The 14073-nt window shown below is 47.7% G+C and overlaps 2 protein-coding genes across 3 annotated transcripts; one reads left to right on the top strand and one right to left on the bottom strand.

Annotated features, from left to right (window-relative positions):
- Positions 1-1412: 1412 nt before the first annotated feature.
- On the bottom strand, positions 1413-5162 carry LOC135115613 (uncharacterized protein K02A2.6-like). The gene has a single exon (XM_064032542.1). It carries the CDS (start codon positions 5160-5162, stop codon positions 1413-1415), a length of 3750 nt encoding a protein of 1249 aa, XP_063888612.1.
- Positions 5163-12185: 7023 nt separating this feature from the next.
- LOC135115194 (uncharacterized) lies at positions 12186-13857 on the top strand. Of its 2 annotated transcripts, none has more exons than XM_064031702.1 (5): positions 12186-12322; positions 12452-12790; positions 12880-13069; positions 13293-13398; positions 13515-13857. In XM_064031702.1, the coding sequence occupies exons 2-5, from the start codon at positions 12452-12454 to the stop codon at positions 13666-13668; spliced, it is 789 nt and encodes a 262-aa protein (XP_063887772.1). In that variant the 5' UTR covers positions 12186-12322; the 3' UTR covers positions 13669-13857. The 2 variants fall into 2 exon arrangements, with proteins under 2 accessions (XP_063887772.1, XP_063887771.1); XM_064031701.1 differs by having other exon boundaries at positions 12880-13102.
- Positions 13858-14073: the final 216 nt, after the last annotated feature.

Here is a 14073-nt window from a genome sequence, read left to right as displayed (position 1 = left end):
TAATAATAGGAGGAGGAGGAGGAGGAGGAGGAGGAGGAGGAGGAGGAAAACACTCATGCCTAAGATGGCAATCTTATCAATCATCCTTGATTGATCGACCGACAGCCAAAGGGATGTCAATTTTTTGGCGTGGTTGTGTTTCAAGACTGGTGACTCAAGACCCGCGACCGTTCATTGCCACCGCCACCACTGCACGTCTACCGTTACCACAGGCAGTCAAGAACGGTGTCATCATCCGCACGCCATTCACGAGCTAAGGGGGAAGGTAACGTGATGTTGGTCACGGAGGACTATTGAAGCTGAAAGGAAATGGCACAGGCACATTACTGAATGTCTGTGCTGTAAGTGGTACTATACTTACTCTAATATACCTTTTACTACTACTACTACTACTACTACTACTACTGCTGCTACTACTACTATTATTACTACTACTACTACTATTCTCACAACAAGAGCATCATGTAATAAATAGTCAATCCTTGTGGAAAATGCATGATGGGAATACAATTTAGGTGTGAACTCATTATGTTATGAGAGGGAAAATCTTGTTTCACAGCTTCGTCTTGACTACACATTGCTTCACCTCAATATATTATACGAGTAGCTGGCTGCGATAAGAGGTCAAGCACCAAAAGTAAACAAACGAATCAATTGTATTTAAAGTGCGTACGTCGGTCGTTCACCATCGCTTTACTTTATCTGTGTAGTGTATCCTATACAGAGTATGCATTTGTATGTTACATCTCGATATAGGCTACATTTTCTTGGCTTTTACGTGATATACATCTTGTAAGATAGCTAGGCAGGGGAACGAGACACAGGGAAACACGTCTCTCCTTTATTGGGCTCGGCCCGGAACTGAGGATACACTCTTGGCGACAAGCAGTGCTTGGCTTGCCGCCGGGAAAACATATCGTACAAATAATAATATATCCAATATCCCCCCTGTAAGATAAATGTGTGCCTGCAACACATTAATCTGATATGTGTATGTATGTGTGTGTGTGTGTGTGTGTGTGTGTGTTACACATAGTCGCTCAGCCACCCCGGTCGCCGCACCTGCCTCCTGGGTGCGGGGCGTAGCTGAGGTTGGGTGGGGGTTGAGACTTGTGCGTTTGTCATGGTTGGTTGAGCGGCCGGCGGGGTTGGTGGGCGCAGGGTTGGCGGTGCGGGCGGTGGGGTTAACTCAGCGACGGGCCGCAGATGCTTCCTGTTCCTGAGGCTTATTCGGCCGGTACCATCAAGCCTGACGGTGTACTGCCTGTAGGGCAGCGCCTCCACGATCAAGCCCGTGCGGTCCCACGTGCCCGAGGCCTGGTTCTGCATCCTTACTCGTGTGCCGGGGGACAGGGGCCGGAGCTGTCTGGGTGTGCAGGTTGCCATCAGGGTGTTGCCTTCCTCCCCCATTTTCACTTCTCTCTCACGCAGCGTCCTTCCCCAGTGCCTGTCCACCTTGTATGTCGTCGGGCCGTTGGCACGCCATCACGCAGCTGCCTTCCGGTGGCAAGTTGGGCGGGGGACTTGTTGACAGATCGCAGCGGGGTGTTAAGGTACTGCAGCACAGCGAGGGAGGTTTTGTCCGTGTCCAATGAGCCCCCGCTACCTGTGTTGGCTCTGATGATTCTTTTGGCCGTCTTGACCGCTGCTTCGGCCCGCCCGTTTGACTGTGGGTACTGTGCTGAGGACAGGCGTGCAATGACACCCCAGTTCTTGAGGAATTCCGACATTTCCTCGCTCGCCAGGTTCGGCCCCCCATCAGTGGACAGCTGTTCCGGGGCGCCCCATCGCGTGAAGTACTGCCTCATTTGACTCTTGATTTTATTAGATGTAGCACCGTGTGGGAAATGGGCGAGTTCTAGCCATCCAGTGAGCCTGTCAGCGTAGACCATGTAGGTGTGCCCCTCATGCTGAAACATGTCCGCCACTGTGGATTGGAATGGGTACTCTGGGGGCGGCGTGATGACGAGTGTTTCTGAGGGCTGAGAGGGAGCGTGCGTCTCGCATGACGTGCACGACGCCCGGTAGTGCTGCAGGTCCCCTTCCAACCCGGGCCAGTATACACATTGCCTTGCCCTCCGCAGCATGGAATCTAGCCCTTGGTGACCAGCGTGTAAGTTTGCTGCTACCTGTGGGCGGAGGGGCTCAGGAATCACGAGTCGCACACAACCCTGGTCAAAGGTGTATGTGACAAGGTCTTGAGAGACTGCCAACCGGTCCCTCACGCCATAGAACGGGCGCAGGCAGGCCACTTCTTGCGCCTTGTGTGGGTGCCAGTCCGCGGCCAACACTTTGGCCAGTAGTAGTTGGTAGACAGGGTCGTCGGCTGCAGATTTTCTCACCGCTGACTCGTCGAGAACGTGACCCTCGTGTTCGGCTGTAGCGATGACCACGGCTGCTACTGCCTCGGTGAGGTCCTCATCCAGGTCGGCGTCGGTGGGGCTTCTGAGGGCTGGGTACCTGGACAGGAAGTCGGCTGCGGCGTTCCTTTTTCCTGGCAGATATTTGACTTGAAAGCGGTACTGTAGCATTCGCTCCTTGAGCCGGAAGAGTCGTGGGTTGATGACTTCTGTGAGGGCCCTGTCCCCCAGCAGCTTGGTGAGAGGGCGGTGGTCGGTGACGATGGTGAGGTTCGGGCACCCCAACAAGAACAGCCGGGCTTTCTGGAGGCACCACACCACAGCCAAGGTTTCCCCCTCTACCGCGGCGTAACCAGTCTCGGCGGCCGTGAGGTGGCGGCTTCCGCACAGGGCCAGACGCCAGCCCGCCCTGCAGCAGAAGGGAGCGGCAGCAGACGAGCAGTGGCAGAACTGCTGCAGGATAATGAATCCAATGCCCTCCCTGCTCCAGTCTGTGAGGGCAACTGTGGGGCGGGTTTTGTCGTAATATGCCAGGCCGTCCTTTGCAAGCTGGCATATGGTGTCCTGAGCGCGGCGGAATTTCTCCTGCAGGTGCTCGTCCCAGTACACAGCCTTTCCGCACGGCTTCTTCAGGAGCTCCCTGAAGGCGTTCATGATTGGGGCTGTGGCGAGGAATGGGGCAAGTTGATTGACAAACCCGTACCACGACCTGATGTCTGAGATGGAGGGCTTGTCAGGCATCCTGAAGCTTTTGATTGCCGCTAGGCGCTCGTCTGTGGGTTTGTACTCCTCCCAGCCGAGGTGAAAACCCACGAAATCCACCTCCCTCCGTGCGAACTGGAATTTTTCAGGCTTCAAAGTAATCCCCTTGGCTGCACAGGTCGCCAGAAACTCGTACGTGTGCCAGAATGCGTCTTCGATGTTGCTGTCGTAGAGGAGGGTGTCGTCGATACACTTGTGCTTCCTCACGATGCCTTGGATGGCGTCATCGAAGCGCTTTGTGTATGCGTCGCCAGTAGAACAGTGGCCCATGGGGGTCCGGAGGTACCTGAACCTCCCCCATGGGGTGATGAAGGTGGTGAGACTTCGACTCTCCTCGTCCAGCCTGACTTGGTGGTACCCCCAATAAGCGTCAGCCACTGTCTTGAAGCAATGTTTGGGGACACTAGACACCATGTCGAAGGGGGCGGGGGTGTGGTGTGTCTCTCTGCGGCATGCGGCGTTGAGGCGCTGGTAATCGACGGTGCGCCGCGCTTGCCCTGATTTCTTTGCTACCACAACCATGCGGGCACACCACTCCGTGGGTTCCCCTGCCGGGACGGGCTCGATGACGCCTCGCCGTACGTCGTCTTCAAGCTGGGCTTTCACCTCGTCCTCCCAGTGTTTCGGCACCGAGGCGGGCGTGTGGCAGGCGTAGGGGACAGCGTTGGGTGCCAGGTAGATGTGGTGAGGCTCGCCGTCCATCACGGGCAGCGGGCTCCTTGTGGTGTTGAAGGCGGAGGCCGAGAAGTGTTGTAGTAGCCACTCCTCTAGCCGTCGTACGTGCTCCTCGTGTGGCGGGAATGGTATCGTAGCGGGCTTGGCAGGCGGCTGGGCAGGCTCGGCGGTCGTGTCACGCGCTTCCACTGCTTGCACTGTCGGCAGGGAGTGGTGAGGGAAGCCGGCGGGCACCAGCCCCAGCTCCTTGCACGCGCTCAGTGACAGGAACAGCGACCTGGCGGAGGGTACGAAGTATACTTCTTGCTGTGTAGCATGGCCGCCAAGGTAAATGTCACACCGGCACGATCCGAGGCACCGTAAGGGCAAGTCCGCTACATCCCGCAAACCTGCACGTCCCTGTAGCTGCGTGGGTTGTATGTTGAGACTGGAAAGGAGGGCCGCCCCCGCGACGCACACCTGGGCGCCGGTGTCCGCCACAGCTGCTGTGCGGTGCTTGGCGCCCTTGCCAAGCGCCACTGTTACCTCTATGGTGGGTTGGCGGGACACGTTCGCGCCTGCCGTTGTCACTGATCCCGAAACGGCGTAGGCAGATGCAGTGCCGTGTGGGCGCTTGGAGCTCCTGCAGCACCTCTTGAAGTGACCTTTCTTACGACAGGCGACGCAGACTGCTTCCCTGGCCGGGCAGGAAGCTCTGTCAGGGGCGTGCGAAGTACCACAGTTCCAGCAAGTACGTGAGGGCTGTGTCTTGCCAGAGGTGGTGGCAGCGGCGGCGTCGAGCGTCTGGTTCCCGTTCTCCTCGGCCCGCACGGTGCCAGCCGCGCGACTGCTTTCCCGCCAACCGCCCACGCCTGTGGTGTGTTGCCGGGCTGCCTCATATGCACAACACATGGCCCTTAGGGCGTCCACACTGCCTAACGAGTCACACGCCTGATACACCTGCTGTTTGAGGCCCGTGTCGCGGATGCCTACCACAAGCTTTTTCAATAGCAAGTACTCAGAGAGGTTGAGGCTGCACTGGGGACACTCGAAAGCGCAGTCGTTGACTTTCTGGGTGCCCCGTACGAAGTAATCACTAACACACTCGTCCTGCCCTTGGCTGACACCGAAAAACTCTGCCCACTGCACTGCCGGGCTGGAGGAGCGAAGCACTAGGTTACCAATGGCGTCCAGCGCCTCCTGCTGTGTGAGGGCGCTCCACTGGTTGAAGGTGAACTGGCGTCCAAGGCACGTTGCAGCGGGGGGCCACAGAGGAGTCTGACGTGATGGACCACTTCCTGGCGTGGCCACTTGCAGAGGAGAAGCCAGCACTCCATGGACCGTTTCCACGACCTGAATGCAGCTGGTGTCATATCCAGGTCGCATTTCTCGGGGGCAGCCGAGAGAGGCACCCGAGGGGCGGGCGCCACGTTGCCTCGTGTGATGAGCGCCGCCATGTTGGCCTGCAAGGTGGTGATGGTTTGTTGCTGGTCACCGATGGTCTGCCTTGCCTGCTGGAGCAGCGGCTGGAGGCTGCGAGGAACCACTGTCGTCGAGGCCCTAGGTGTCGAGCGAGGGGATCGGCGAGGTAGAGGCATCTTGACCGGTGTAGGTAAGGGTTTCACTGCGCCATGTAAGATAGCTAGGCAGGGGAACGAGACATAGGGACACACGTCTCTTCTTTATTGGGCTCGGCCCGGAACTGAGGCTACACTCTTGGCGACAAGCAGTGCTTGGCTTGCCGCCGGGAAAACATATCGTACAAATAATAATATATCCAATACATCTGATTTCGTTACGTTGGATAATTAAAGAGTTATAAAGTGAGGAATAATAGCGTGTGTTAAGTAGGAAACTTTCAGATTTTGAAACTTTCATATGGCCCAGTAAACCTTTGAAAATAAGAATCTATTGACATGCAGCATCTCTTAATAGTTCATTAAGAACAAACTCAGACTCCTAAATAAAACACTCCATGACAATAATTTTAGTGTTTCCTGCTGGCTCCTTGTGCTGTCTCCGTGCCGCTCTCTCCAGGAAGAGGACTGGGGGTGGGGGGATCGGGAGGAGAAATGGACGACTCTCCCAGACGTACGATAATTTCTACTATTTCCACTTCGTTTTTTTTTCTCTCTCTCTCTCTCTCTCTCTCTCTCTCTCTCTCTCTCTCTCTCTCTCTCTCTCTCTCTCTCTCTTTTACTATAAACCGTCTCAGGGCAGTGAGACGGTATATAGTTAGGATCTGTTATTTATTCTCAACATTTTTTCTTCTATTCTTTGCCAAACTAACGTTGTTTGTGATAATGCACTTTCTCTCTCTCTCTCTCTCTCTCTCTCTCTCTCTCTCTCTCTCTCTCTCTCTCTCTCTCTCTCTCTCTCTCTTAGCAATAGATAAGTAATAACTTTGCCTTAATAACATAGCTTCCTATAATAACACAAAACATACGGATATTGGCATTAACAATGCCGTACGAGAGTTTGGGTTAGCTGGTGTGGTGTAGGTTTTAGTGACCAGCTTAGTTTCAAGTGACCAAATGTGTGCGCAGCCCTATTTTCATTGCCAGACGTATGGTTCATTTACTCCCAACCACGGTAACGCACAGACCTGTTTGGATCCCCATCTTAAGGACACTCATTTTATTCTTGGAAGAACGTTTAGGTGCTGGCCGAGATCCGTAAGCTAGTATGCCACATCACACAATTTCTCCTTAATACGTCAGTTCTTTTTACTTTTTATTGGAATTCAATTATTAGGTATGATTTATTTAGCTTATCAGCAGTACTTCGAACTAACCTAGCATTAACTGAACTAACCTAAGTGAACTGTAGCAATATCTAACTTAACCTGACATTGCCTAACCAAACTTACGAGTACATGGCATACCTACTACTACTGCTGCTGTCGAATAGTGGTGGCCGAAGACGTTTGTGCGTTGCCTGGAAGTGAATACGTTATACGTCTGGTAGTAAAGATGGGTCTACGCGCGCACTTGATCACTTCAAAACTAGTTGTTCAGTTGAACCTACTACAGTAGCACCTTTCGATAAAGAAAACTTATGTGCCCTGAGTAATGAATTTTTTTTCAATGTAATTTATCGAAACGTTCATGTAACACTTTTTTTTTTTTTTTTTAGTAAGAAGTGTATTTTTTTTTTATTTTTTTTTACAAGAGGTACAGTAGCTAAGGGCAACAAAAATACACACACACACACACACACACACACACACAAAAGCCCACTGAGATGCCAGTCCCATAAAAGGGTCCAAAACGGTAGTCAAAAATTGAAGAATAAGTGTCTTGAAACCTCCCTCTTGAAGGAATTCAAGTCATAGGAAGATGGAAATACAGAAGCAGCCAGGGAATTCCAGAGTTTAGCAAAGAAAGTGATAAATAATTGAGAATATTGGTTAGCTCTTGCATTAGAGAGATGGACAGAATAGGGGTGAGAGAAAGAAGAAAGTCTTGTGCAGCAAGGCCACGGAAGGAGGGAAAGCATGCAGTTAGCAGGATCAGAAGAGCAGTTAGCATGAAAATACCGGTAGTAGATAGCTAGAGATGCAACATTGCTGCGATGAGAGAGAGCCTGAAGACAGTTAGTTAGAGGAGAGGAGTTGATGAGACGAAAAGCTTTCGATTCCACCCTGTCTAGAGGAGCGGTATGAGTGGAACCCACCAGACATGTGAAACATATTCCATACATGGACGGATAAGGCCCTTGTGCAGAGTTAGCAGCTGGGAGGGGGTCGGGGTGAGAAAAACTATCGGAGGAGACGTCTCAAAAATCTTAACTTCAAGGAAACTGATTTAGCTAGGGATAGGATGTGAAGTTTCCAGTTCAGATTATAGGTAAAGGACAGACCGAGGATGTTCATTGTACAAGAGTAGGACAGTTGAGTGTCACTGAAAAAAGAGGGATAGTTGTCTGGAAGGTTGTGTCGAGTTGACAGATGGAGGAATTGAATTTTGAGGCACTGAACAATGTCAAGTTTGCCCTGCCCAATCAGAAATTTTAGAAAGATCAGAAGTCAAACGTTCTGTGGCTTCCCTGCGTTAGATGTTTACTTCCTGAAGGGTTGGACGTCTATGAAAAGACATGGAAAATGCAGGGTGGTATCATCAGCGTAGGAGTGGACAGGACAAGAAGTGTGGTGTAGAAGGTATGAGGGGATGCATAATAAGAAGAGAGTGGGTGACGGGACAGAATCCAGAAGAACACCATTGTTAGTAGATTTAGGAGAAGAACAGTTACCGGCTACCACAGGAGCAACAGAACTGTCAAAAAAGGAATCTTAAGATGAAGTTACAGAGAGAAGGATAGAATCCGTAAGAGGATAGTTTGGAAACCAAAGCTTTGTGCCAGAATTTATCAAAAATCTTTTGATATGTCCAAGCCAACAACAAAAGTTTCACCAAAACGTCTAAAAGAGGATGACCAAGAGTCAGTAAGGAAAGCCAGAAGATCACCAGTAGAGCGGCCTTGACGGAAACTATAGTGGCGATCAGATAGAAGGTTGTGAACTAATAGAAGTTTAAGAATCTTCCTGTTGAGAATAGATTAAAAACTTTAGGTAAGCAGGAAATTAAAGCAATAGGTCGGTTCTTTGAGGGATTAGAACAGTCACCCTTTTTTAGGAACAGGCTGGATGTAGGCAAACTTCCAGCAAGAAGGAAAGGTAGATGTTGACAGACAGAGTTGAAGAAGTTTGACTAGGCAAGATGCAAGCACGGAGGTACAGTTTCGGAGAATAATAGGAGGTATCCCATCAGGTCCATAAGCCTTCCCAGGGTTTAGGCCAGCGAGGGCATGGAAAACATCATTGTGAAAAATTTTAATAGGTAGCATGAAGTAGTCAGAGGGTGGAGGAGAGGGAGGAACAAGCCTTGAATTCTCCAAGGTAGAGTTTTTAGCTAAGGTTTAAGCGAAGAGTTAAGCTTTAGAGATAGATGTGATACCAGTGGTGCCACCTGGTTGAAATAAAGGAGGGAAAGAAGAAAAAGCAAAGTTGTTGGAGATTTTATTGGCTAGATACCAGAAGTCATGAGGGGAGTTAGGTCTTGAAAGATTTTGACACTTTCTTTTAATAAGAGAGTTTTTGGCTACTTGAAGAACACAGTTGGCATGGTTCCGGGCAGAAATATAAAGTGCATGAGATTCTGGTGATGGAAGGCTTAAGTAATTTTTGTGGGCCACCTCTTTATCGTGTATAGTACGAGAACAGGCCGTGTTAAACCAAGGTTTGGAAGGTTTTGGTCGAGAAAAAGAGTGAGGAAAGTACGCCTCCATGCCAGACACTATCACCTCTGTTATGCGCTCGGCACACAGAGACGGGTCTCTGACAGGAAAGGAGTAGTCATTCCAAAGAAAATCAACAAAATACCTTGTCAGGTCCCTTCAACTAGAAGAGATAAACTCTCGGAAGCACCTCCGCTTAGGGCAATCCTGAGGAGGGACTGAAGGGATAGGACAGGATACAGATATGAGATTGTGATCGGAGGAGCCCAACGGAGAAGAGAGGGTGACAGCATAAGCAGAAGGATTAGAGGTTAGGAAAAGGTCAAGAATGTTGGGCGTATCTCCAAGACGGTCAGGAAAACGAGTAGGGTGTTGCACCAACTGCTCTAGGTCGTGGAGGAGAGCAAAGCTGAAGACTAGTTCGTGAAGGGAGAGAGGAAAGCCAAACCTGGTGGTGAACATTAAAGTCACCAAGAATGGAGATCTCTGCAAAAGGGAAGAAAAACAGAATGTTCTCCACTTTGGAAATTAAGTAGTCAAAAAACTTCTTCCAAACAATGGAGTTAGATGAGAGGTATACAACACAGATAAATTTAGTTTGAGACTGACTCTGTAGTCTTAGCCAGATGTCGGAGAACTCGGAAGATTCAAGAGCGTGGGCACGAGAGCAGGTTAAGTCGTTGCGCACATAAATGCAACATCCAGCTTTGAATTCAAAATGAGGGTAGAGAAAGTAGGAGGGAATAGAAAAGAGGCTACTGTAAGTTGCCTGAGACACCTGAGTTTCAGTGAGGAAAAGAAGATGAGGTTTAGAAGAGGAGAGATGGTGTTCTACAGATTGAAAATTAAATCTAAGACCGCGAATGTTGGAGAAGTTAATGAAGAAATAAGCTGAAGGGGATGTAAAGATACTTAGGGTTGTTATCAGAAGGGCAGTCCAACCTGGGGACATTTGTGATCCCCTCCCTAGATGGGGACTCCGTGGCTGATGTAGGTGTCGCCATGATACTTTTTTTTTTTTTTTTGAGTGAAGGGTGTGTATGTAATTAGGTGATTGTAGCTTTATGTGGAGGAAGAGAGTTGTCTTTAGAGGGCAGGTTGTGACTGACCCCTTGTGTTTTGAGACACAAAGAAAAACGTTCAGTGAGGTCACAGCTGAGTTCAATGATACGTTCACAACACCCCTAGATCCAGTGCTTTAGCCCTCAATGGGAGTAATTATCGTTTCGGCAGGTGCTTACTGCCTCCTCCTGTCTAATACAGGTGGAGGCGTTAGAATTAATAATCATTATCACTAAGTGCCTCTTGAAACATCTGATATTTACCGAATGAGATAGTAATGGCGATAGCATGATTGATGAGGTATACACTACTATGATTAAGAACGTTAGCTCCAATCACAATAGAGATAGGATCACATCAATGTTGTTTCTGAAAAGTTGCGAAATTATAGAACAAAATACATTACTAACTCCATTTCACGGTGGTTGGCGCTTGGCCCCTTGTCGCAGAGAGCTACACGTACACACACACACACACACACCACCTATGAAGAAGCCCTGAACACCCTGAAGCTGTCCAGACTATCCACCAGGTACAGTGAGGCTCTAGAGAAGTTTGGAAGGGGACTTCTGAATCATCCACGTCTCAGAAACATGCTACCGCCTGACGCGCCTCGCTCTACCCGTGCCACCAGACACCACAATAAGATAACGCCCCTAAAGGCGCCACATACGGACCGGTACAGACTCAGTGCGATTCCCACCATGGTGCGAGCCATCAATCAATAGTCTCTTCTAGATTTGACTTACCTTTAGGATTAATGTCAAGTATTTCCCCACCCCCAATGTTCATTTTCAGTTTGTTGACTGCCTAAAGAATAAACCGTTTATTATTTATTATTATTATTATTATTACACACACACACACACACACACATATATATATATATATATATATATATATATATATATATATATATATATATATATATATATATATATATATATATATATATATATATATATATATATATATATATATATATATATATATATATATATATATATATATATAATAGTCCACTTTAATCAAAGTTGAAAATGTTCTATGCAGAAATGCATTTTGAGGCGTTGTTTATCCGGGTGTAAAATTCGTGTGGCCTGACGACAGATACAGCGGCCGAGCAGAGAGGGTATCCATGGAGGAATGCGTAGACCTTGATGTCCGTTGGTGAAATTGTGAATTATTTAGTCATGATTTTTAACAAGTTTTGAAGATTTATAGTGATAGCAACGTTCAGGTGACTTATCGTTAAATATTACACAAAGATACTCTGGATGTAATATACGACGAATAAAATAATAGGCTGCGTAGCACCATGTATTGCCTGTCCGAGCCGGGGGTGGGAAGGAGTGAGGCTAGCAGCAAATCAGCTGATTGCTAGTTAGTCACGTGCAGTTTCCCTCCGAGACAGTGACAATTAATACTTTCTGATTGTGTTGCATAACTCAAAGTAATGTGGAGTGTATGGATATGGTGTTTCTCCGCCGTGGTAACTCCCCCGGCAAAGCCTTTGTACCTGTCGCTTGGCCTCTTGAATTTCACACCACTTTTAAAACAAAGCCTTAAAATGCATATTTGCATATAACATTTTCGACCTAGATTACCCGGTAATTTATCTTCTGGCAATATCCGGAGAAACTCACGTTGCATCATGTGTGTGTATATATATATATATATATATATATATATATATATATATATATATATATATATATATATATATATATATATATATATATATATATATATATATATATATATATATATATATATATATATATATTATTGTTATTGTTCTTGTGTTTATTTTTATGCATTATCACGAAAAGTATGGAAATATTACTTATCAAGTTCAGCGAAAGCCACGAGGGTGATAGTGGTGTTAAAGTGATGAGTGGTAGTCAGTGGTGACCATCGTCGGTGCCCAGGTACGCCACTTTCAGTTTAATGAGGATGAGTGAATGCGTGAGGCTGCCCACTCTTGTTCAACGAAACCGTACATAATGTTTCAATCACAAACAAGAAAAGTACGTTAAGTGATGGAGCACATCAGATAGCGTATCATTTGTGCCAGTGGTCGTAAATGACCTGAACGATCCTTGGCTCGTGATGAGCTACGGCGTGTGATCACCAAGGCCGTTGGTTGGTCCATGCCTCCTCCAATCATGGCTCTGCATAGTCGATGAGGAACGGCGAGGAGGAGATAGAAGCACTGTTCTGGGAGCATTCGTTTCGAGTACAACAAGGTGAGGTTCTGGCGAGAATTCTCTGTTACTGTTATTAGATTTGATGCATATTTGTAAATGTGTGAGTGTTGGGGAGAGGGTGACGAACGTAGGTAAATATTCGAGTGGTCATGGTGGTTCTTTCTACAGATGTGGTGTTCTCTAATAGTAGTAACAGCGGCGGTGGCAGCAGCGACTGGGATGCGTTTCAGTTATGATGGGACGCCCTTGGCTGAAGGCGTAGTGGTTGGCGGCGCTGTGTCCCCGAGGATATCTGTAGTGGGGAATGCACCACAGCCGGTCGCTCAGGTGTTGTCTGGGCCTGTGCCTGTGGTTGTGCCTACGTCCGTGCCTACATTCCAACAGCCTTTCTTTCCAGCGATTACCACGCCGACATTTTCGCAGACTTCACCATTGTCACCACTGGCTTCTATCCCGCCTCCCTCGCCTGATGGCCCGCGGCGATGTAGCTATCCTCCAGGATTTGTGGTGAGCAGTGTTACCAGTTACTAGTTTTGTATGTAAGTGCATTTTACCTTGTTAGGATTATGTATCGTTTGCACCTGTGCATTACACAGGTGCACGAAACCCTGAACGGACGCGAGTACCATTTGTCGTGGTGTAGCCAACCCGGGCGAACCTTCAGCTACCAGCAGGCCGAGGACTACTGCAGGAGCCTTGATACAAACGGTCACCCGGTGGGTTTCCACTCGCTAAGCCTCGAGACTCCAGTCGAAGATTCCTTCATTACCTCCATCATCCGCCATTGTAAGTTTATTTTTTTCCCCGTCATCCGCCATTGTAAGTTTTTTCCGTCATTTTCTTCTTATTTACCATACTTTTTTTGTCACGTTTGTTTTACCCGTCACTTCTGACATTTTGACATTCACAAATGGTTGGCTCCGTCCTTTTAAATTAAAGAGCAACTGATAGGATGTCTACCCTTGACATCAACTTTAAATTTCCCTAGCATATGCTTTCGTATCTACAGATGAAGTGCCATACATTTGGACGAGTGGTTACAAGGTGAGCCCGTATTTATGGAAGTGGCAAAGTTGTGTGGCCTCGCAGTACAGCCGTTGGTCCTTCACCGGTCGGTAAGTGTGGTCAGTCTGGACAAGCGTGCATTCCATTGTTCGATATTGAGTATAGTGTCGTAATACGTACTATTGTGCTCTTTCTTTTCAGTTTGGAAACTATTCTTCCCTTTCAGATTTGGACGCAGCCAACCTGACAATGCGGACATGAACGAGAACTGCTTGGCTATACTCAATAACTTCTACGGCGACGGCATTATCTGGCACGACGTGGACTGTTCCTTGGAGAAGTACGTGATCTGCGAGCGCCCCAGGACACGCGACAGCTAGAAACAAATACTTACGGAATTAGAATAAGTTTGTCAAAACTAGTTAAACCAAACTGTTATTGTGCAATATCGTATGAACTAGAACAATCTTAACTAGTTAAACCAAGCTGTTATTGTGAAATATCTATTTTGTATGAGAACTAGAACAATAACTATTTTGTATGGAAATTCAATAAATGGCTTAAATACATTTATTAGTAATCATTTGTATATCTATGGTTTATATATCTATGGTGGTGAGGTATTTTGTATAGAACAATAACTATTTTGTATGAAAATTCAATGAATGGCTTAAATACATTAGTGATCATTTATATATATATATCTATGGTGGTGAGCTAAGTGATTCGGGAGACCTATGGTGGTGAGGTAAGTGATTCGGAGACCTTCAATGAATGGCTTAAAT

The sequence above is a fragment of the Scylla paramamosain genome, chromosome 29 (assembly GCF_035594125.1).
Source record: "Scylla paramamosain isolate STU-SP2022 chromosome 29, ASM3559412v1, whole genome shotgun sequence".
Lineage (NCBI taxonomy): Eukaryota > Metazoa > Arthropoda > Malacostraca > Decapoda > Portunidae > Scylla > Scylla paramamosain.
This window is presented reverse-complemented; position numbering and strand designations above follow the sequence as displayed.